At 35.2% G+C, this 23400-nt stretch overlaps 1 protein-coding gene across 2 annotated transcripts in view; it reads left to right on the top strand.

Annotated features, from left to right (window-relative positions):
* IPO9 (importin 9) overlaps positions 1-21476 on the top strand; it is a 40898-nt gene extending 19422 nt beyond the window's left edge. For both annotated transcript variants that reach the window (XM_063297310.1, XM_063297309.1), the window contains 16 exons: positions 441-499; positions 984-1135; positions 5114-5212; positions 6173-6279; positions 8158-8297; positions 8971-9130; positions 9328-9554; positions 10217-10365; positions 12593-12721; positions 13961-14236; positions 14458-14624; positions 16304-16437; positions 16982-17101; positions 17719-17823; positions 18790-18866; positions 20474-21476. In XM_063297310.1, the coding sequence (XP_063153380.1) occupies positions 441-499; positions 984-1135; positions 5114-5212; positions 6173-6279; positions 8158-8297; positions 8971-9130; positions 9328-9554; positions 10217-10365; positions 12593-12721; positions 13961-14236; positions 14458-14624; positions 16304-16437; positions 16982-17101; positions 17719-17823; positions 18790-18866; positions 20474-20584 (2212 nt within the window). In that variant the 3' untranslated portion in view covers positions 20585-21476. The remainder of the gene's footprint in view (positions 1-440; positions 500-983; positions 1136-5113; positions 5213-6172; positions 6280-8157; positions 8298-8970; positions 9131-9327; positions 9555-10216; positions 10366-12592; positions 12722-13960; positions 14237-14457; positions 14625-16303; positions 16438-16981; positions 17102-17718; positions 17824-18789; positions 18867-20473) is intronic.
* The last annotated feature ends 1924 nt before the right edge of the window (positions 21477-23400 follow it).

Below are 23400 nucleotides of genomic sequence, written 5' to 3'. Positions count from 1 at the left end.
TGAAGGTTGATATTTTCTGATAGTCTAAACGAATACATGGTATATTTTTTCTGGAAAATAAAAAATAGTTAATGAATGGGTTGATATTACTACACTTAGACCATACTGTAGTATCAGTATATATAGACCTTTAACACTGGTTTGTACATGTTTGAACACATTTTCTAATTTTGATAGTCTCCAGTGGTTTTATTTATAACATGAGAAATTGAATGTGTATCTGGATGATTTGCTAACAGATAAATGAATACTTTGGAGAGGGCAGTTCTTTCATATTAATTCAGTTGGTATTTTTTATTTTGTATTAGACCTTTTTCTAATAAATGAAAAGAGTTGAATTTCTCATTATCCAATTCTCTTCCATAACAGATGAAATAATTGCATTCCAATCTACTTATATCTAATTTGGCTATATTTATTTTCCTTAATTTACTAATTACCTATGTGAGAACGGAAGTAAATTATACAGAAGAAGTGGAAGATCCAGTGGATTCTGATGGTAGGAAAACTTTAGAGGTGTAATGAAAATAGATATTTTAAGATAATATCTAATATCTTAGATATTTTAACAGATATTTTTAAATTTAACTTTATACATTTGCCCTTATAAAGTCATTCTTGAAAAGCATACCATAAGACTGCTGTTTTAATTGCTTAAATATTTTTAATTGCTGCTATAATAGTTCATACTTCTGTATTTTTAGTGATGCTTTGAGCTGGCAGACAGAGAAAATATTAGTACATCATTAGGGTAGATATATCAAAGACTTTGATGTAACAAATTTAGATTCTTTTAATAAGTTTTCTTGTTACATATCTATTTGGAGATTTTTTTAATATTTTAAATGTGAAAAATTAAAGATAAGCAATTGGCAATAGTTTTATAAAATTTGAATTATGTAAAATAATATAATTGTCAGATACTGAAGTAATAATTTGAAAGACCTTTAATATTAATTTTTCATAAAATTTTTACAATTTAGGTGAAGTTTTGGGCTTTGAAAACCTAGTTTTCAGCATATTCGAGTTTGTTCATGCTCTGTTAGAAAACCACAAGTTTAAAAGCACAGTGAAGAAAGCATTGCCTGAATTAATATATTACATCATTCTCTATATGCAAATAACAGAGGAGCAGGTAAGCACATTTTTTTGTCTACTATATTGTACAAAAGTGGGTTAGAAGCTCATAACTTTCCAGTTTTTGCTGAAATACAACTCCAAGTAGTCTCATTCATCCTGGGCAACATGAGTGATGCCTGAAATTGGCATTTAGCACAATCTGGAGGGACCAAGGCTTTTTATTCCTGATGTAAAAACGTTTTTCAAACCTCATTTCATATCTTCATACCTTGTCTGAGCACAGCTCTCTGCTAGTCATCAAAGCATCTCTTCCTTAATAGTCCGAATTAGACAGGCTATACCATATGGCAAAATACTGATTTATTTGCTTTAGAAGCTTAAGTGAGTAACAGATCAAAAATATTTGCTTAAACAGGTTTATTACTAGATAAATGTCTCAGCCACACATCCTGCTTGCCATGGCATGAAGATGCCCCGCTATTTTTAGAGGTCATAGTCTCAAGACATCACCTACATCTTGTTACTGGCCTGCAGCTAATTGCAGCTAAGACAGTCCAAAGTTGGCTTGTGGTGTTCTGCTATGAAAAAAAACACAAAAGCTCCAAAGCAGATAATCTAAGGTGCATGAAAGAGGAGACTTCAGATGACACAGTCAGAGTTAATGACCTGCTTGGCTATAGTTAGCTAGGCAGAACTGCTATGGAACCACCTTTTCCTATCTCGTCACTTGGCACTATGCCTCCATGGCCATTTTGACTGTAGCTGACAGACTGGATACTTCGCTTGTGCAATGTGTTCTTTCATTCTTTTTGGTAGTTTGGACATGGCAATATATACCTCACGGAAGACTGAATGTGGTCTTCTTTGAGACTGATATGCCCATTGGCAAACAAAACTAAATCAAACAATTTGTAGCTCCTCAAAAAGTTCCAGAGAATTCACATTGCAGCTCACTTCCCCTGTTGTGCACTAGGGCTTAGTTTCACTGCAGCATTTATCAGAATACAGTATTTCTGAGATGATACAGTGTCTTGAACTTATAATGGAAATATTGTTCTTTTCCAGAATATCTTAGAGATCACTGTTTGTACTAAACAAGAATAAATCTAAAAAACTATTTCAAATCAATTCCTCTGATCACTGAGGCAGACCTTTTCATGGGAGGTTGTTTGACATAGGTCTTGTCTGACAGGACGATTGATCTCACAGCAGATCAATATCCTGTGAAACAGTTCCATAAATGCTGCCATCTAGAGGTCATCAAGGTGACCTCATTGCCTATAGGGAAGGGTCAGCGGAACATCTGCTAGGCTGTTGTGAAGATTATTCTAGGCACCTGATGGATAAAATACTTGGATCCACTCTGAGCTTGCCTTCAGTTGTGCATGTCCTGCTGAGGTGACTGAGGCATGGTATACAATAGCTTGGTTTTCTGGGAGGAGTTTGAGCCAGTAAGTCTTGAGGAAATGGACAAGGTCCTCAGGGCTGTGAGTACAGCTACCTGTCTGTTAGATCCATGCCCCTTCTGATTGGCCAAAGCCTTCCAGGAGCAATGTGTAGTTGGTTCCAAGCAGTGTGAATTCATCCTTGAGTGAGGGGATAGTTCAAACACCACTGGTGTTTCTTGAGGTGTGAAATAATTACTGACCAGTCTCCTACTTTCTCTTTTTCACCCCACCCCATTCAGTTGGCCCTGTTTCTGCCAGCCTTTAAGAAGGTCCTGAAGACCTGTTACTTCCCCCAGGCACTAGCCCACTTGTAACTATATGAGTTATGTCTCTGGCCCCCAGGACAGTATGTTTTATTATTTTAACATTTTTCTATTTAATTTGAAGTTTTCAGTCCTTTTTAGCTGCTCAGTCTCACATGGTGAATGGGTGGCTATATAAATTCAACAAATAATAATTAAATAATTGCATGTATATATGATGCAATATTATTTATTAATATGGTGGCATTTGGACAGTTCTTAACCTTGGATAAACCTTGAATTGACTCTAAATTATCAGTGGTTGCTGAGCATTTTTCAGAAAAGCATATTCATCATCATCATCTGGATTACTTTGATTGCTATTCTGATTTGTCATTCCAGTATGCAGTAAACCAGACAATCTATAAATGGAAGCACCTATGAAAATGTGTTATAAGACTACTGCAACTGTAGTTTTATGTTATAACTCTGGACTTTATTTGGTGTCTTATTTGTTGTTACAAGAATATCAGTCTTATGTAGGTTATGTAGGATTACGCGGTGGCGCTGCGGGTTAAACCGCTGAGCTGTCGATCGGAAGGTCGGCGGTTCGAAACCGCGCGGCGGGGTGAGCTCCCGTTGTTAATCCCAGCTCCTGCTCACCTAGCAGTTCGAAAACATGCAAATGTGAGTAGATCAATAGGTACCGCTTCGGCGGGAAGGTAACGGCGTTCTGTGTCGTCATGCTGGCCACATGACCCAGAAGTGTCTATGACAACGCCGGCTCCAAGGCTTAGAAACGGAGATGAGCACCGCCCCCTAGAGTCGGATTCGACTGGACTTTACGTCAAGGGAAACCTTTACCTTTACCTATGGCCAAAAATAATTTTTAAAAATTAAAGGGATGATGTGCCTGGAAGGTACAAACACTGTTCTGACACACATTCCGTCTAACAGTTGGTGGCAGCTTTTCCCATTGTGTGTGACGTTGGGTGAGATTAGAATTTCAGCCAAGGAAAACTGTCCATCACTGTCCTTACAGTGCTGTGCAGTGGAGCACAGCAATTGCATATGAAGAGCTCCAGGAGTACAGGAAAACAAAGCAGCTGTGTAGATGAGCCCAAAGTATTAGGGGTGTTTAATATGTAACTTAGTGCCTTGTACTTAGGACAACCATTTCGTTATTGCTTCTTTTTTCAATTGAAGCTCTTGGGATGTATTACCATTATAACTACCAGAATTAGATGGTACCACGCCCATCAGTCATGCTGATTAGGAACTGTGGAAATTGCATGTCTAAATAAATGAGAAGTGCATCAGTTTGGTAGGCTAGGAAAAGATTGATAGATTCTGAGTCTTTTCTGAAAGGTAGCACTTCATGTTTGTTGCAGTACGTAAAATATTTTTGTTTAATATGATTTAGGAATAAAACTGGATCCTTCCTAGGTAGTCCTTGGTTAACAACAGTAATTGGGACTGGAATTTCTGTCACTAAGTGATGCAGTTGTAAAGCGCAATGTAATGTGACTGCATTGCTCAGTGATGGTAATCCCGGCAATCTCCGTTGCCGTTGTTAACTGAATCCCACCTAGTTGTTAGGCATGGACCCACCCCAATCCAAGCTATTCTCAGCTTGGTCCCTCCCAGCACTGAGCCTCAGTAAGGTAAGGGACTGCCTCCTCTTCAATTCCTCCCACATGCCTATCTCCCTGCCCCCTGTCTCTACCGTTTTGGCTGCCCTGCACTTTGCTGGCCCTGCCACCCTGCTGTCCCCAGCTGACCTTCCAAATTGTGTGCGGCCTTCTCATGAGGCTTTGGAAGGCTTCAAAGCTCTGTGAGAAGGCTACACCCAATTTGGACAAGGGCGCGTGCAGCCTCGGGAAGAAGGCCTGGTGAGGCCAGCAGCTGCCTTGCAAACTGCCAGGCCAGGTGCACCTCATCAGCAGTGGGAGGAAGATAATGGCAAAGGTCAGCTGGGGACAGCAGGGTGGCAGGGCCGGTAGAGCGCAGGGCCGGCAGAGGCAGCGGATTGCAGGGCGGCTAAAAGGGCAGAAATGGGGGGAGGTAGGCGGGTGGGAGGAGTTACAACCCCTGTGGTTGTAAGTGCAGTTGGGCTGCCAAGTGCCCAAATTTTGATCATGTGACCGTGGGGGCACTGCAGTGGCTGTAACTTAGGGGACCAGACGTAACTACCATTCATTCAGCACCACTCTAATTTTGAATGGTCACTGAACAAATGGTAGTTAACCAAGGACTACCTATATGTGGAAGTTTAATTATTTGTAGTCTTGAATAAGCAAAGATATTTCTATAAATTATTGAACTGCTATGATTGCTTTTCAGATAAAAGTCTGGACTGCTAATCCACAACAATTTGTTGAGGATGAAGATGATGATACATTTTCTTATACAGTTAGAATTGCTGCACAGGATTTATTGCTGGTAAGAGAGAATTTGCAGTGTTTTGAAAAATATAAACCAGGAGTGGGGAACATGTGATTCCCCAGATGTTGAAATATGTTTCATCATCCTTGACCAATGACTGTGATAGCTAGTGCTGATGGAAGCTGGAAACCAATAACAAGCAGAGGACTATAGGTTTGTTTCTTTTGATCTACACAATAGTGGCAAATGGGAGTGGTTTTTAATATGTAACTTACTGTATGTAACCTATGTACACACTTGATTCTTAATGCTTGCTGTCTGAGAATTTGTGGCTTTTATGCTATTTTATAAGAGCTGCTTTGATCTCAGGTTTTAGACTGAAAGTAGAATGAAGCAATTAATAGATAGTTTAAAAGGAGATGCATAAACTTAATGAAGGTCAGAATGGCTGCTTAATAGAATTATAGAACTACAGTATACTTAGCATTTTTTCTTTTTTAAATTTGTTTCCTACAGTTTTGAAAACAAAATACACATGTTTAGGGTTAGGATTGCTTTTAAACTCTTTCACTCTGATAATAATGAGTTTTAAAATGTACCTGGATCAGTATTTCCTTGCCTCCCTGCACTTAGCAGCCAGTGAATTGGAGCAAAGGAACTGTCTATGAGCTGATTTCAGCTTGACCTGGAAGGCATGAAGGAAACCTATTAGTGTGCAATAATGAAATTTCAGGGTTTTCTGAAAATATGATTCTTTCCCATATGACCAGGATTGTGTGAGGCTGAAAGTGTTGCTATCTCTATTCTGTCCCCATCCATGGGCATCACTATATTCCACTTGAGAATCTAGACTATTTCAAGATGCTAATTTTGTTAGTATTTTTTTCTTGACTAGATTATCTTTGTTTTGAAGTTATTCACTATAACTGCTAACTTCATTATCAGCAAAGTATCGTGATATGAAGGTTCCCTTTACCTTTTCTAGAAAATGTGAGCTATTGTCATACTTCTGTATAGGCTGTGGCAGCTGATTTCCAGAATGAAAGTGCAACAGCTTTGGCTGCAGCAGCTACAAGACACTTGCAGGAAGCAGAGCAAGCAAAAAACAGTGGTGCTGAGCATTGGTAAGAAAGCAGTTTCTACAGGTGACAATCTCAGAATATTTAATCCATAATGAAAACAAACTAGTATTATATACCTTATAATCAAATTAGAAATGAAAAATCTAGAATTAGAGTAGCTGCCTACTTACTGGCAATTACAGCTGATTCAGAGACATTAATAAATAAGCTAAGATTGTTCACCAAGGCAGAATGAATGCTAGTTTTCTAGGCACTTTTTGCTTAAATTACAGGAGAGTAAAATTACCTGATTTATTATCATTTTTCATATTGCACAGAAACTAACTTGTTTTCCATAGAATGCTGAAGGACATTGGCGGTAGGTGACAGTATATATACTGTTGGAGGATATTATGTGAATGATAATTTTGGTGATACAAGATTCCATAATATTCAGCTCTGATATTTGTTTAATCAAAAAATTAATTATACAGGTTTTATTATATAATGGTCAGCAAAAAATGCAATTATAAATAAGATTGGATGTTGATCAGCTGACAGTTTACCACCTTTTTTGATAATGGCACCTGCCATTTCTATGAAATCAAGATTGGGTTTTTTTGTAAAATTTTAGCTTTATTTTTCCTACATGATGATGACATCTGTAAGCAATGGCTGTTGTGAGGTCCGCTTACTGCTTCGTTCTGCAGGAGTAACAGACACATAAAATGCACATAGATTAGCTGCAGACTACTATACCCTGCATTGCCTATCTTCTCCCTTACTTCTCTTAGTCATGTGCTGGATCTGTAAGCATGCATATCAGAACAGAAAAATATGATTTAAGATGAAAATTGAAACAAATGAACTTCTGTAGTCATCACAGTGGGCAATAGCATATGATAAATGCCACCAAATCTATTATATTTAGGGTCTTCCTGAAATTATTCAGTCAGGAAGTAATTAGAGTCTATTTCAGCAACACAATTTTCTTTTTGTTTAATTAAATAAAATTATGCTTGATAATTAATAGTATTTGGCCAGTTGAAAAATGAAGGGGTTGTTGGTTTTATTCTTTGGACTGTCATTATTAAGATTATCACAGTATATGATACATACATATATAAGATACAGAACATATAAAGTTTGTCAAAGAGTCCGTACTTATCCTATTGCCACAGATTATAAATAGTGTTTCCCTAGTTCAGTACCACTGAGAATAATTCCAAAGAATGTTAAACATTAGTTTCTTTAAATAAATTAATTTCAATAAATATTTTTGTTTCAAATTTCTAGACATAATTATTCTAGCTGTATTCCTGTATTGATCAGATTATCCAAAATACTTTTAAACCTTAAAGCATTTGTATTTGGTGCTGGCTGCCAGCTTGGCTGGCTTTAAAAATGGGTTGGACTAATTCATGGAAGTCATGGGGATCAATGGCTATTAGCCTTGATGGCAATTTGACTCCCTCTAAAGGCCATCTGCTGGGAAACTAATGTGCAGTTGGTTGGCCAGTGTGACTAGATGGGCCAGGGCAGCAGGGCACTGCTTGTATTCTTATTTCTTGATAATTTAATTAAACCTGTCATTAGAGAAGATCGATACCAATATAAATAGTAAAACCAATTCATATTAAAAATAGTATTTATACTAGTCCAATATACAATTTTCCCTGTTGCAATACAAGCAGATCAAGTTGCCCGTATTAAACTACATCTCTAGAAAACTGTATCTCAAATACCTATCAGAATTGTTAAATAACATTCAAGTATATAATAGATCATATTTGCAAATAAAGTTGTACAACTATTACTGTTTGTGTTGTGTATGGTAACACAATTACCATTTTCTTACTTTACTATTGGTTTCCTACTGCTTGTTAGTTACCAAGTTAGAAAAATGAATATTAGAAAATTTAAGTCATTCATTCCTTGCAGGTGGAAGATACATGAAGCTTGCATGCTGGCTTTAGGTTCTGTCAAGTCTCTTATCACAGACTGTGTAAAAAATGGAAGGATACATTTTGATATGCATGGATTTCTAACTAATGTTCTTCTTGCTGATCTCAACCTGTCAGGTACTTATTGATTGTTGCCTAAAAATAAAAAAGAGAAGTTCAAAACCCTTTTCAAAGTAATGCTGTATAGACTTTGGATAAATTTTATGAGGATGTATGTGGTTATGGATAAAATGTATGACATTTGGTAGGTGTGAATCCTTTTATTTATGTACAGGATGAGATTAATTCAGAAAGCATTTTTCTAAACATAAAATCAGATTTAAAATTATGTCATTTAGTGAGAATTTCAAAGCAGAAAAGGGAGTCATTTCCACTCTGGTCTGCAAATAGAAGCTTGTTTCCATTCATTCAAAGCTCTGTTAACATTACATATGTCTTTTCTTTGTCAACAAGAAAAAGTAAGGAATACAAACACATTTCTGGTAACATAATGATATCTTGCCCTTTCTGTAGTATGCATATAAGAAAAATTGTCAGGTACACTCATTTATTTGCTTCAACCTGCACTTGGATAATTAAGGAAGTATGCTATATTACAAACTTGTAAATCAAGTGTGCACACTTCATACCACTAGGCTGCAACACCTACTATGTTTGTGTGTAAATGGGTAAGTTCTTTTTTACTGCCTCCAAGTATGTAAATTGTCTCGCTAATATATAGGGTCTGTTACTGAATGATAGTTTTGAGAGAGGACTACAATGGCAGTAACACTAAGGATTTTTCTTACAGTTTCACCTTTCCTTCTTGGCCGTGCTCTTTGGGCTGCCAGTCGCTTCACAGTAGCAATGTCTCCAGAGCTCATCCAGCAATTTCTACAAGCAACAGTCAGCGGCCTTCATGAAACACAACCTCCTTCTGTGCGAATTTCTGCAGTAAGAGCTATTTGGGGGTATGTAGCTTAAGACATATATTAGTTGGTCAGTAGAATAATACTGTAAATAATCTAATATTGAGAATGTCTAATATTTAGAATGGGGGAGTCATTGCATCTATGATTGTGAGAAATATTTTGCTATGTTACTATATTACTGACAATTATAATTTTATAATTTTCCTTCTTAAAACGTTCTGGTTTTTTTTTTCTAGCTACTGTGACCAACTCAAGATCTCTGAAAGCACCCATGTCTTACAACCTTTCCTCCCTAGTATCCTTGATGGATTAATCCATTTGGCAGCTCAGTTTAGTTCAGAGGTTCTCAATCTTGTGATGGAAACACTTTGCATTGTCTGCACGGTAGATCCAGCCTTTACAGCAAGTGTGGAGAATAAGATTTGTCCCTTCACCATTGCGATATTTCTCAAATATAGTAATGGTATGTACCCAGACATGCTCTTGAATATGATTACAGATGATTATGTTCAAAGAACACTGTTGATTTCAAACATTTTTAAAGAATGACATTGGATTACACAGGTGTTGGTTTTTTCAGTATTGTATTAGAAGAAAATATGGATATCTATCTTGGATGAAAAAGCTTTATCAGAAATAAATATATTATTGAGTTGATTTATAGAAAATATCCTAGCTGGAGTAACACAGGCTTTTTGTTATGCTTATTTCATACTATGACAGGCAACATTTTAGGACTCGCAAAATTGCTCAAATGGTGAGCATGGCCAGTTATAGAACACCCATTTACTAGAAGGAAAACTGATCAAATTGCTCACTCCTTGGCCCCCAGGATCCTCCCTATTTTTTATCTTTGCCTTTTTTCTGGATACGGTCTGAACAAAACACTTGGCTGAAACCACGCAACATTGTAATTTTCTAAGAATGCATATGGTCTCTATGTGGGCGAGAATCCTTATTGGTAGACAAGGTGATGCTAGAGGTTGCATTTTCTTATTATAACATGATTGATTGATTGATTGATTGATCGAATTTAGCCACCGCCCATCTCCCCCAAAAGAGGGACTCAGTTATGATTTTACTGAGGTATTTCTCCATAGTAATTGGTATTATTTCTTTATTTAGATCCAGTTGTCGCTTCTCTTGCCCAGGATATTTTTAAGGAACTAGCACAAATAGAAGCCTGTCAAGATGCAATGCAGATGAGATTGATTCCAACTCTTGTCAGTATCATGCAAGCTCCTGTTGATAAAATTCCAGCAGGGCTTTGTGCAGTAAGTATAAGGACATTTTTCTCAAAATATAGAATCCTTTATATAGCCTAATTGCTGATTTAAAAAGAGAAATATTTGTTCCTAAGATCCTAATGAAAAATACATTAAACCTGGGACTCTCTGCAAAACCAATTCTGTCAAGGCCAAACAATACAGGTATTAAACAGGCTTATATGTTCCAGAAATCTAAGAATAAAATTCTAATTAAACCAATTAATATAATAGATAATGTTTAAGTTAATGGCATAAAGGACAATCAGATAATAACTTGGCATTCCATAGTTATAATTAGCAGTTTACAGGTTAACGTAGAGATTTTAAGTAGTTTATTGGAAATTTAATATATTAATTTAAATGAAAGAAAGATGACAAGTGAATTCAAAGAAAAGGGAGCAAGAGGGGGAAAGGTTTAAAAAGTTATTCAGTTTAATGGAACTTCCAGAGTATAGCTATAGATGTGGAAAGCAGAAAAAATAAAAACAGAGACTGAGTGTTCTGCAAGATTTCTCATTGAGGCAAGAGGGCAAGGCGTCCAGAGAAAAGCTGAACAAAATATGAAGCTTCTCACCAACCAAATAGTATAAAAGCTTCTTGCTACAGCAATGAAGGCAGGAGGTTTAAAGATGTCATATTCATATGTACAGTACATGTACTAAAGATGAAGGAACCAGGTACAGCTTAGCTTAAGAATGGAGAATAAAGAAACAGAAGGTTGTGTTTTTTCAGAAGAAGGGGGAAAAGATTTCTATTTCAAAGACAGAGAACAAGGAGAAAGAGGGAATCATCTGTTCTGGCCATGTTGGGCTGTGCTCACTTGCATTACTGACCATGGTGTGATGGAAGTGGCTTGCCTTCTTTTTGATCAAGAAAAAGGGATAGGCAGAAAACGTAAAAGGCAAGTTGCTCTTTGAACAGGATTCCTGTTATTTTCTCTCTGTGTGTAGTGTAACCTCTTCTTTCTGCTGAAGTAGGAAGGTTCCATTCAGCAGTCTTATATGGGAACCAGTTCTATGGCTCTTAACCTTAGCCTCTTAACTGCCTAATTCATATTATTAAGCTTGGTTAAACATTCACTCTTTACTCCAAAAGAGGTTTTGCCATGTGCTTACTGGGGGAAAGGTTGCCTGGAATTCTTGCAAAATATAGCTCCTATCATTTGGGAGAAAAAAAGTAGCATGGCCCTTTAATTAAGTGGCCACAAAGGAGGGAGATTTAACTAGGGCCAGTAAGCCCTCTTCCCCTTGGAATAGCAGGCAGATCTTGGTGGAACTTCCAAAACTGATAAGAAAATTAGCAGCACATGCAGACAGGGCAAAAGCACTTTGATTTTTAAATTCCAGAATTGGAAGAAGTGTGCATTAACACAGATATATCCCTTGCCTTGTTACATGTTCACCTGTTTACAGCATTTTGATACAAGCTTCAGATACATTTCTTGTACAGAGATAAGGCTCAAAATCAATAGGACAATGCAAACAAATGAAAGGAAGTTATAGAAACAATAGCAGAGGGAATATCTTGATGGGTTTTAGTAGTCAGGTCTATTATCAACAATAAGAACAATGATTCACAATACTTATTAAGTTATGGGCACTTAACAAAAGCCTGTTGTTGGGCATAGGTATCTGCTGGATGGTTACTAGCTATCCCATCTCCATAATCATTTTCATGGCCAATATTGCCCCAGTAGGGATAAGTACAATAGAGAAAGTTGTGCTGCATCTTCAAAGCATTTTCTACAAAAGTGAAGAGTCTTTTTTTTAACTTCTGCTAAAATATGATTGATTCATACTGCCTCAGTTCTTAATTCTAATTTAAGTAGCTCTTGTCGTAAAGAAAGATTTTTAAAGGCAGAGAGAAAGCAAATCCAAGACACATCAGGTATAGAATCTTGTGTTGCATTAGCCAGTTGGTATTTTAAAAAGATACCATAGAATACAGGAGCCATTGCATAAGAGTGATTGCAAGAGGAATAAAAAGATAAATGGAAAGAAAGATCAGTGAAAGAGCCAGTGAATGGGTGGAAGTGAGAAGCTTCTTGGCATGAAACCAAAGTTAACACAGATGATTGGTTAGTTTAATGGTTGTTTCTTTCCACTGGAAAACAAAACAAAACTTGTTCATTAATATTAATAACTGTAGGATAAACGAATCCTGCCATTGTACCAAGTCACCCTTTTCCCCCACAGCTAGTTATTTCCCATCTCTGATTTCTTTTCTTTTTCAGACTTCAATAGACATATTAACAACTGTTGTAAGAAATACTAAACCACCCCTTTCGGAGCTCTTAATCTTCCAAGCTTTTCCTGCTGTGGCTCAGTGTAGCCTGCACACAGATGACAATGCTACCATGCAGGTAATGTTTTTTGGGTGGGGATGAGAAGATTTGTTTGGTCATTTGTATAAAGTTTTTGTGTTTAGACCAATCAGTTTCATACTGATTAACATGCAGGGATTAGTTGACTGGAAATGGCAACTGATTCCATTATTGAAAATTTAAATAGCTTTTTATTAATAGGATTTAAACATAAAGCGAATCTTTCACAATTGAAAGTTTTCTCTAAATTTTGCTAATAGCAAAAAATTAGCATAGGTGTCTGGTGCAAATGGCAGTGACAAAAAAGGCAATGTGCATTACAACAGCACAACACAAGCCCCAGCTATTGTACCTGCATCTTGATGTTAGATGCAAATATGTAAATTATAGAGTTTGCACTGCGACATCATGATCCAGTTTTCATTATTTCCCAACCCCACCCTGCAACACTTAAGAAATTAGCAAATTCCACCTGTTTTTCTCTTCCTTATTTGGTGATTAGTTTGCTATAGTATATGCCTGACCAGATATATGGAAGGCAGAAAATTAAAGGGTGAGATAGATAGATAGATAGATAGATAGATAGATAGATAGATAGATAGATGATAGATAGATAGATAGATAGATAGATAGATAGATAGATAGGAAGCAAGCAAGCAAGCAAGCAAGCAAGCAAGCAAGCAAGCAAGCAAGCAAATACTATTTGGAGAGAGGCTATATATTTAATTTCAGAAGGTTGATATACTTTGGACAAGCTCCACTTACCATACTTCCAGAAAAAAGAACTCTTGTTCAAGCAAAAGAAAGTTGATAAAATATATTTGTTTAAATACAACAATCATTATGGAATCTTTCAACTCTGGCTTTATTTCTTTGTGTACTTCTGTTTCTACCATGCCTGCACCTAAATTTAACTAATAGTTATGAATAACGTTTTCAAAGTTATGTCTTCCATCCAACAGTTTAGAGGCCTACAAACCATTATGTGGGTTAATTTCATCCCCTGGATATTTAGATTAGGAGTCCAAACACTGCCATTTTGCAAGTATTGTGGCAAATAAAGTTTATTTTATAGCATTCAAGCTTATCAGCCTAGGTCTCTACAGGGGATTTGTGAAAAAGAGGAACAGAGTAAGGTCATCTGAAAAGATTTCCTGTGGTTTATTTCTTTGATCGCCATTTACTATTCTATCCTTTGGGGTAAGAAGATTTTTTGTTGTATATCTGAATTCTTTCTAGAGTGAAAGATTTTATACTTTATTATTATTGTTCATTCAGAATGGTGGCGAGTGTTTACGTGCATACATCTCGGTAGCTCTGGAACAAATTGCACAGTGGCATGATGAGCAAGGTCACAATGGACTGTGGTATGTGATGCAGGTGGTGAGTCAACTTCTGGATCCACGCACCTCAGAATTCACAGCTGCCTTTGTAGGCAGACTAGTTTCCACATTAATTTCCAAAGTTGGGAGTGAATTGGGAGAAAATCTGGATCAGATTCTCAGAGCAATTCTTAGTAAAATGCAACAAGCAGAAACACTCACTGTAATGCAGGTAAGGAGGCTGTAAACTAGATGAAACTTTAATTATCAGAATATTTATTTAATGATGATAATGATCAGAATAATTGTTTGCATGTGTGTGTATATATAATTGATATCAATAAGATACTTTATTCATGAGATTGTTCCTTAGAAATAACCTAAAAATAAGAAAATAAATTGAACCCATTAAATTTCAGTCGTATAATTACCTTCTTTTAATTCCTTTTGCAGTCTTTGATCATGGTATTTGCTCACCTAGTTCATTCTCAGCTGGAACCACTACTAGAATTCCTTTGTAGTTTACCTGGACCAACAGGCAAGCCTGCTCTGGAATTTGTAATGTCAGAGTGGATGAGTCGGCAACATTTGTTCTATGGACAGTATGAAGGGAAGGTCAGGTAAGGTTTTCTGTCATTGCAGTGTGTACTCTAAAGATTGGAACAAGTGTTGGTGTATCTGTGTGTTCAGATGATATCTGTGTTAGTATAAGAATCAATGGTTTTTAATCTTAATTTTATTATAATGAATTGTTTAAGACAAATTGACTATATGTAACATGAGGTCCTTTATATACTGTACAAGGGTCTGTGCCTTGTTTAGAACACAGACATCTCTTACATAAAGGAGAGGGAGTATGTCCATCAATAGTTGTAGAGGGCTGGATTTTGTTAAGCACTCTGCCCACCCATTCAACAAAGAAAGTAGAGGAAGAAATGTTGTCCTGTGTTGGCTATTAGGCTTGGGAATTTTTTGTAGTAGGAAGGATGTCAAATTGGGTGGAAAGGAAGAAACATGTGGGGTTAAGGAAAGGCATATTTGGGATAGAAAAGCCAGAAGGTACCCAGAAAGCACCACACATGCAGTCATATACACAGATATCTGCACATCCCGAAGAGAAGGACATTCTCAACATTTTGTGAATGACCCACCCCTGGTCATACTAAGATGTAGCTACTTAGGAATCTGCATAAAAATTCCAAATGCCTATAGGTTCAGGACGGTTAGAGATCCCTAGTTTTAAGGCTTTAGCACTTAAGGTGTAGAGAAAGCTTATAGGTTACAACTGTGCTGACAGCAGATTCCTAAAAATATCTGGGCAGAAAACCTCTTGTAAAAAAATTATAAGAGATTTATAGCACAATTGTAGAAATACTTACATCATTGGCAAAAAAAATCTTCAAGTACTCTTTACACAAAGTTATTTTCAATTCTAGTTCATTCAAAATAATAACTTTAAAGTTAAAAAGAAGGATGGTCGCTAGATCCAGCACTGAATAAAGATTAGAAATCTGATGACTTAATTTAGTCAGTCTGGTGTAATCCAGTAATTTTTTATCTATAATTCCCATAATATTTTATCATTGATCATGTGGTAGGGTGCTATGGAAGTTATACTTCAATAAAACAGAAAGTACAAGATTTACTTCCTTTGAATTTCTGCTCATGGAAATAGGTTGATTGCTTTTGCAGTGTGAAATTCCAGATACTTTTAAAGTGGGAAATTGAATAACCATTTATTTGAGGCAGTTGTATATTATTTTTGATAAACACTTATCTCAGAGTGATTTACAGTATAGTTTACTTTAAAACAACAGTTAAATATACATTTTTTAAAAAATAATTTAGAAAACTACCAAACAGCATAGTAGAACATTTCTCTATTATCATTGGGGAAGTTGGCAGTCATTATTTTTCAAGAGTTTGTATACAGTATTTCTATCCTAAATAGAAATGTTGCTGAATATCATTTCTCAGTTGAACTAAAATATTAATTTATGGTAACACTCTCTAGAATTATTTATATTCATTATGTGACGAAAAGCTTAATGTCTTGCCTGAAGTTTCTATTTTTAAAAATAATAAATTATCCTCTAAAATTCAGTAAAATAAATTATCATGTGATTATTAAGTCAAAGTAATTGTATTGACATTCATGACATAGGTCCTGCTAAAGATTTGGAGGGTGGATACACATCTAAACAGTTAAATGTTGCAAGTTGTCACTTATGCTTGCATACATAGGTATTGTAAGTAGGATGGTTCTAAGAATAAAATATATTATTTTTTAAAATTTCAGCTCTGTAGCTCTGTGTAAGCTACTCCAGTATGGTATCAACACAGATGACAAGCGACTCCAAGATATCAGGGTAAAAGGGGAAGAAATATTTAATATGGAAGAAGGAATACGTACACGATCAAAAGCAGCCAAAAGTGAGTATTAGTATTGTTTCTTAAAATTGAATCAACTGGATGTACCCTTAAAAGTAATTTTTAATCCTTTGTACCTAAACAGCCACAATTAACATCAGGTCCACTGAGTAACTGGGGCCAAAAATTAATGTTTTCAAGTATACATTTATCTATTGAAATTTTGGATATCGTTGTTAAGACAGTCTCCCATTGTTAGAGAAAATAGAAATCTTCAGTTCCTTATTCCATTCAGTCTTTAAATTTTGCATACCAAATGGACTTATCAACAACAAATATTTATAAAAACTAATAGTGGGATTTTTAGTTTTATAAGACTAAGTAATTCTTAATTCTTAAAAATAAGTTCAGAGCATATGTCCAAATTTCATGAAAAGCAGAGGAGTTAACTACTGCTGGTTTTATGTAAAATACATATTTCAAAAATATACTAAAGAGGCTAGTAAAACATGCACCTCCTCAGTTGGCTGTGAGTATACTTTATTGCATTGTGCTTTCTGAGTTTGTAATTTCTAAAAAAAAACCCACTTTTTTTGGTATCTTTTAGATCCTGAACGCTGGACCAACATTCCTTTGTTAGTTAAAATCTTAAAGTTGATAATAAATGAGCTTTCTAATGCGATAGAAGCGAATGCTTCTCGACAAACTGCTGCAGAATGGAGCCAAGGTACTATGTCGCTAGGTCTCTTCTGATGCCAGCTTGCATGAAATACAGGTTTGGGAGTGCTCAAGTCCGAATGCTACTCAACCATGTTATTTGGATTAATCGCTACCTTGCAGTGTGTTGTACTGGTAACTTTCAAGGCAAGGAAAAAGGGGATGTATACCTTCTGGTGGTTATTGGAGAAAAAGCTAGAATATAAATTTAATAAAATACATAAATATGTGACATGTGCTGCCATAGTATATAAGGTAAACAATGCTCACAGCATTGCATGGGTACCGACAGCGTGTACGCAAGGTTGCTAGAAAAAGAAATCCCTGTTTTGGGCATTCACATATGTATTCATGTGTTTATAATGCAAGCTCTCTCCCTTTTACAGTCTCTTTTAGAGGTTTCACTTATGTTCTATGTCGGTTTGTTGAGTTACTGACCACAAATATTTACAGTAATGGAATCAATTTTCAGTGGGAATAACACAGATTATTATAATGCAGATTCTAAATAAAATTTACTTGGGGACAAAAATGTTAACACTTGATTCCCAGACAACATTACAGCAAATAGTCAATAAAATTAAATAAATTTGTTCTGCTAGTTTAATCTCTTATTTCTATTAACAGAGGACTCCAATGATATGTGGGAAGATCAAGAAGATGATGAGGAAGAAGAGAATGAAGGGTTAACAGGACAGCTGTTGTCAGATATTCTTGCCACCAACAAATATGGTAAGTGAAGCTGTTTTAAATTTGTGAAAATCACTTAGAATTTTTTTTTTAAAAAAAACAGATACAATGCTGATTAAAAATATTTCTTTTAAAATCAAAGCAACACTAATGTATTTGACTAAACTGTTAAGACTTGGTTTTTTTTCCATATTTCAATAAAATAATTTAAGTATGGGTAACTAGACACATTAATTCCAGGAAATCTAAACCAAAATACCTGCTTCTAAATAAGTTCCAGGAAACACACAATATGAGCAACTCCCCTACCATGCCTACACAAACATACATTCTTTGAAATAAGAAAGTTGCATATTTTTGAAGGATACACAGTTAAGTGAAGTGGTTGACCTGTATGTGGACAAACGAGGGCTTTCATGACTCAGTGGTTCTACAGGCAAAAAATGTTTCTGCCTGTAGAAAAAAAAATAGCATATTAAACAAGGTTTGGCTAGAACTTTTCTTAAGCATGACAGTTGATTCGTATATGTAGGGGTTCATTCTTTTGTGTTAAACGAAAAAGCACTGAATTAATGTTTGTTTCCTATTTTATCTACCATTTCTGAGAAATAAGCTTTAGGAGCAGACTGAAAATTGGATTGGGGAAAAGAGTTTGGAAAAATGTGTATGTTCATTGTCTGTTCTTACTGTTGTACTGTTTTAGGAATGGAAATAAAACTTTTGCTGTGATGCCATAGAAATGGTCTTGTATATGCCACTTTTAGATACAGTATGTAATGTTGCTATTAAATAATAGATGGCTGAATAAATAAAAGGAACAGAATCCAAATACGTTCATTGTACAGCTTGAAAATATGATTATTAAATTCTGATCTGTTTTGTTGTTTATTGTTTTATTCAGTGTCTAAAAAGAAAACAGCAGTTCATTTTAGTGCAAAGAAAGACATTTGCGACTTCAGTTTCTTTAAGTGTGCATCAACGTTACTTTGAAACTTGTTTGTTTGACAGATGAAGATTATTATGAAGATGATGATGAAGATGATCCAGATGCACTGAAGGATCCTCTGTATCAGATAGATTTACAGGTAGTGTATCTTGCAGTCTAACTTCATTGCTTATTAATTTGTACTTTTAAACTTCACTGTCTAGAATAACATTACTAAATATTATTCACCATATCTGTTTTTAAAATGGTCTCACAAACGAGTTTTTTAAAGCAACACCATGATGAGGAGCAATATCATTAATGAATCTAAACATATTTTACAGTACATACACCAAAAGACAGAGAGAGATAGGACCGAATACAGTGCTCAGTTATTCTTGAAAAGCAAAGCAGTTTAAATCTTGTGACAGAAAGCATGTGGAGATCCCTTTCTGGTGGTTATGGTCAGAGTAATCCAAGAAAAAGTGTTATTCAGAGTGCAGTGAGCCCGCACTTTGGGCCTCAGAACTGCTAAAAATCTGGTATTGCAAGGCCTCTGAGTTTTACCTGTTATTCTTAGATAAGGAGGTTAAACAAGAATCTAACAGCCTAGTTTCAAGAGGCTCATTTGCAAAATAGAAAGATGTAACCATATATAGCTGGTCATGTAAATGTTTACCTTTGCAGCTAATGAGAGACTGACTTATGTTAGAAGGGAATTTAAATAACCTTGAAGATAATTCATCGGGGCTTCTTTGACCTCTTTGGGGTTGAGAAGCTATATAGAGAATCTCCCCTCATCTTAGGCAGCTGATGGGAAACCTCAGAAAATCTTTTACCTTTTCCTTCTCTGTATTCTCTTTCATTCCATTGTTTGCTTGTTTGTTAATTCTGGCAAGTGTCTTGGTTGTTTGGACAGCTTAACATTGGATGAATCACAGACAAGAACATTTTAATTAATTAGGATCAAAAGCTTTCCAAATGGAAGTTAGTTTATTCTAATGTGTTGAATTTTAAGAAATGAATAAAATATTTAAATAGCATATTGAAGAAGAAAATACATACGGGACAATAAAAGGGCAGAGAGATTAAAAACAGAGAACATCAAAAATGTTATTTTTTAAATTTCTGAAAAAAATAATGAGGACATCGTAGGGTTCTGGTGAATCTTTTGGAAAGAGACCTAGAAAAACACCTGAACCAGAAAATACCTATTTACTAATGGCTTGCCTCCAAGAATGAATAATATGGAGAAGAATTTCCCATTCCCTATGTAAGTTAATCAGAAATAAATGTTCTTCTGGAATATAATCTTTCTTTGAATTACAGCAGGAAATAGACCAACAGTGAACATTTTTCTAAAACTGACAAGATGGTTCTCTTGACACCTCTCATACAGTTTTCACACATTCATGACTGAAATTAAAGCTGTAATCCTGGACGCAGTTTGAACTGAGTCCCATTGGAGTCACTCTGATACAGTTCAGGGTAAACATGCACTGCATTATTGTATGAGTAGATGTGCTGCCATGCCCTGCAGCTGATTGGGATTGAAGTGCTACTCCTGAACGGAGAAAAAAGTTTCTGTTCCAGAAATTCTGTATTCAATCTTGAAGAGATTTTAAACCTATACTTTGATTCTGCTTGTGGAAGTTACTCTGTAAATGCTTTCACAACTACAGTAAAAACTACAACTCCATTACCCTGTGTTAATAATGGTTTTTTCCCCCCCATCAAGTATTAAAAATGTATTTCTCTTTCTTCTAGACTTATCTTACAGACTTCTTATGCCAGTTTGCCCAGCAGCCTTGCTATGCAATGTTCTCAGACCATCTCAATGAGAATGAAAGAAGAGTTCTTCAGACCATTGGCATATAAATCCAGAGTATCTTGATCATATCTAAGCAACATTTTCTGGTTGGTTTCACATTTGTGACCTAACCATGAAATACCTTCCTTTATTCACAAGATATTACAAATACAATTAATCTTTATTTGGAAGTACTGCTCGTGATTTAGAAGGCAATGAAAGGCAGATATGCATGGAGTTTTGCATACTGAATTCGCACAATGGGAACATTATTCTTCTGATAAACTTTCCAGTTTGGCTCTAAATACTTTTTCCTCCACTGAAAAGGCATTTCACTGACTTTTTACAGCACAGTTTAATGAAGCGAGGAAGAAGTTGTCACTAGCTTGTTTATATAGAAACTGGGAAGTTTGTCCCGCTTCACACTTTTGTTATGCAGGGTATATTATCTTGATCTAACCAGGTAACATCTTTTTATATAGACATTTGGAATGAAATGGAATCTGCTTCCAGTCCAATACTTTGAATTAAAACCTGAAAAATAAAAGTGTTAAATTGTTTCCATTTATAGAAAACCCTTGGGGCTCTGCCATTTTCATAATTCTGTACTAAAACTATCATGCACCCATATTGAGCAGACTTGCTACATTAAAACTCAGTTCCTGTGGTTACTGATGACTTTTGTTTAGAAGCCAAACTTTTTTTTATAAAATACTGATTGTATTTAACTTGTTTATTTACTTGATGAATCCATTTCTCTAATACTGTTTGCTTTGTTCACACACAGGATTATACAACTGGCTAAACTGTAGTCCACAAATTAGTATAAGTATTTTTTTATAGGGCAGTAAAATTAATATTGCTGGTTACTCTGCAAGTCAGTACACCGATGCGTCTCCCAACACCTTTTTGCCTTTTTCTCTCTTTTGGGGAAATGAAATAAAACTATTCAAACAAAAATCAGTATTCTTCTTCTTAAAATTCAGAAAAGAAAATGGTACCCTTTCTCTTGAACAACAAATTCCCTTTTAATTACCACTGGGAATACTGTATTTCTATATAGATATGGAAAGCAATTTTCTGCTTAATGTGTGTTGTTACATTAAGTAATCTGCATTGACTTCACGTGGTTTGAAGCGTGAAACTAAATGAAATTTACTTCTATGAAATGTCTATTACATGAAGAATTTCTGGCTCATCAAAAAGCCAGGACTTGCACAGAGTTACAGATAAGCAGATAGACATAGTATGTCTCTAACTCCCTTTGTCCCTTGACAAAGATAATATGTATGAAGGTAACTATGTAAGTATTTCCCTCTATGAAAGAAGTCAGTCTAATGGAATCTAAATTTTAGTGTTACACAAATTTAGCACTGCTGAGAAACTGTCTTTAATTATTTCTCGTTTAGGGTGTGCTTGTATAAACAAAAATTACCAATATATAAATTACTAATATATTTTTATGTTGGACACTGAAAGAGAATTCTTGTCCATTATCACTGGAATTACCAGCTTTGGAGCTTGATTGGAGTTAACTGAGATTTAGATAATTTAGAAATCATTTTTAACTTGAAGCTGAATTTGGAACATTTTATTTTAGGCAAGTAGTAATTTATCTGATGTGGTGACATTTTTTTAAAGGACACTTCCAAAAAGCTATGACACAGCTTATTAATTTTTTATTTCTATTGTCTCAGCAAAATATTTATGCAAATAGTTAAAATAGATCCCTTCGGCTTTTTTCCTCTCAAAGTGGACAGCTTGGGAATTGTAATGCAAAAGTCCAAGTATTATTAAATCTTTTCCATTTAAAATGGTCTGCCCTGTTATTTCCTAACTTTGTTCTTCGGTGTCCATAAATGACAACTCTTTTAAATAAAAGAACAGTAAAAACTAACTTGTCATCTTGGATCTGAAGTACATAAAAATATACCTTTATTATTATGACATATTAAAACCATTACTAAGGGTAACAGAAAAAGCTTTTGTCCTCTTCATATTTATAGTTTAACATTTATTTACTAAGTTACTAACTTATTTACTAAGTTACCTTTATTTACCAAGATGGACTTAAGACTACTTCATTTTTATTGCTATAATAAATACTGGATGCTTGTACAAATACGCCAGACTTTAATGAAGGAAAATGCAAGCATCTACCCCTTTTTTAAATAAATAGATAATATTGTTCAAAGGATATTCTTGGTATTATATACATGGAGCAAAGATTATATAAGATCAAAAATTTTAGAATGATAGCTATTCATAAATATTTATAGAATTTATGTCTATAATTTATAGACATAAATTCTATAAATGTACAAACACTGCACTTTATTCTAGATGCATTGGTTTTATTTAAATAATGAGAAAAACTGCTGCCCCATTCAGAAGACTGCATCATTGATTCAGCTGGTCAAAGAAGAACTATTTAACCATCCAGTTCAGTTTCTGTTTGAACATACCCAATAAACTCCCCAGTTCTTTGGGTATTTGGTAGTCTTTTTCATGTACTTTGTCCAAGAGTGATCTTGGTGTGTTGCCAGTTTCCTATGCTGCTAATTGAGTTGTCAAATTAAAACAATTTGTGGGTGAATATGTTTAACCCTTTTGAGTTCTATGGTGCTTGCTTCTGAGTGAGAAGTAAGTTTGCTGTCTTTGTCCCACAGATTGTTGCATGCATAGACAGACTTTTCTTAAGGATAGTTTTAATGCAATCCTAGCTGTGTACAAAGTCTTTATATAAGATAAAAGTATCTACAGAATATATACTTGCAACAAGATGGTTTGATAGCTATTAAGTATATAAGGGAATAGCACAATATTGATAGTGATGTCTGCTCATGTTGACATAGCTTTAAAAAAATTTTGCCCTATCCTGGTC

Source organism: Candoia aspera, chromosome 3, assembly GCF_035149785.1.
Source record: "Candoia aspera isolate rCanAsp1 chromosome 3, rCanAsp1.hap2, whole genome shotgun sequence".
NCBI lineage: Eukaryota > Metazoa > Chordata > Lepidosauria > Squamata > Boidae > Candoia > Candoia aspera.
The sequence above is the reverse complement of the archived record's forward strand: the minus strand, read 5'-3'. Positions and strand labels throughout refer to the sequence as shown.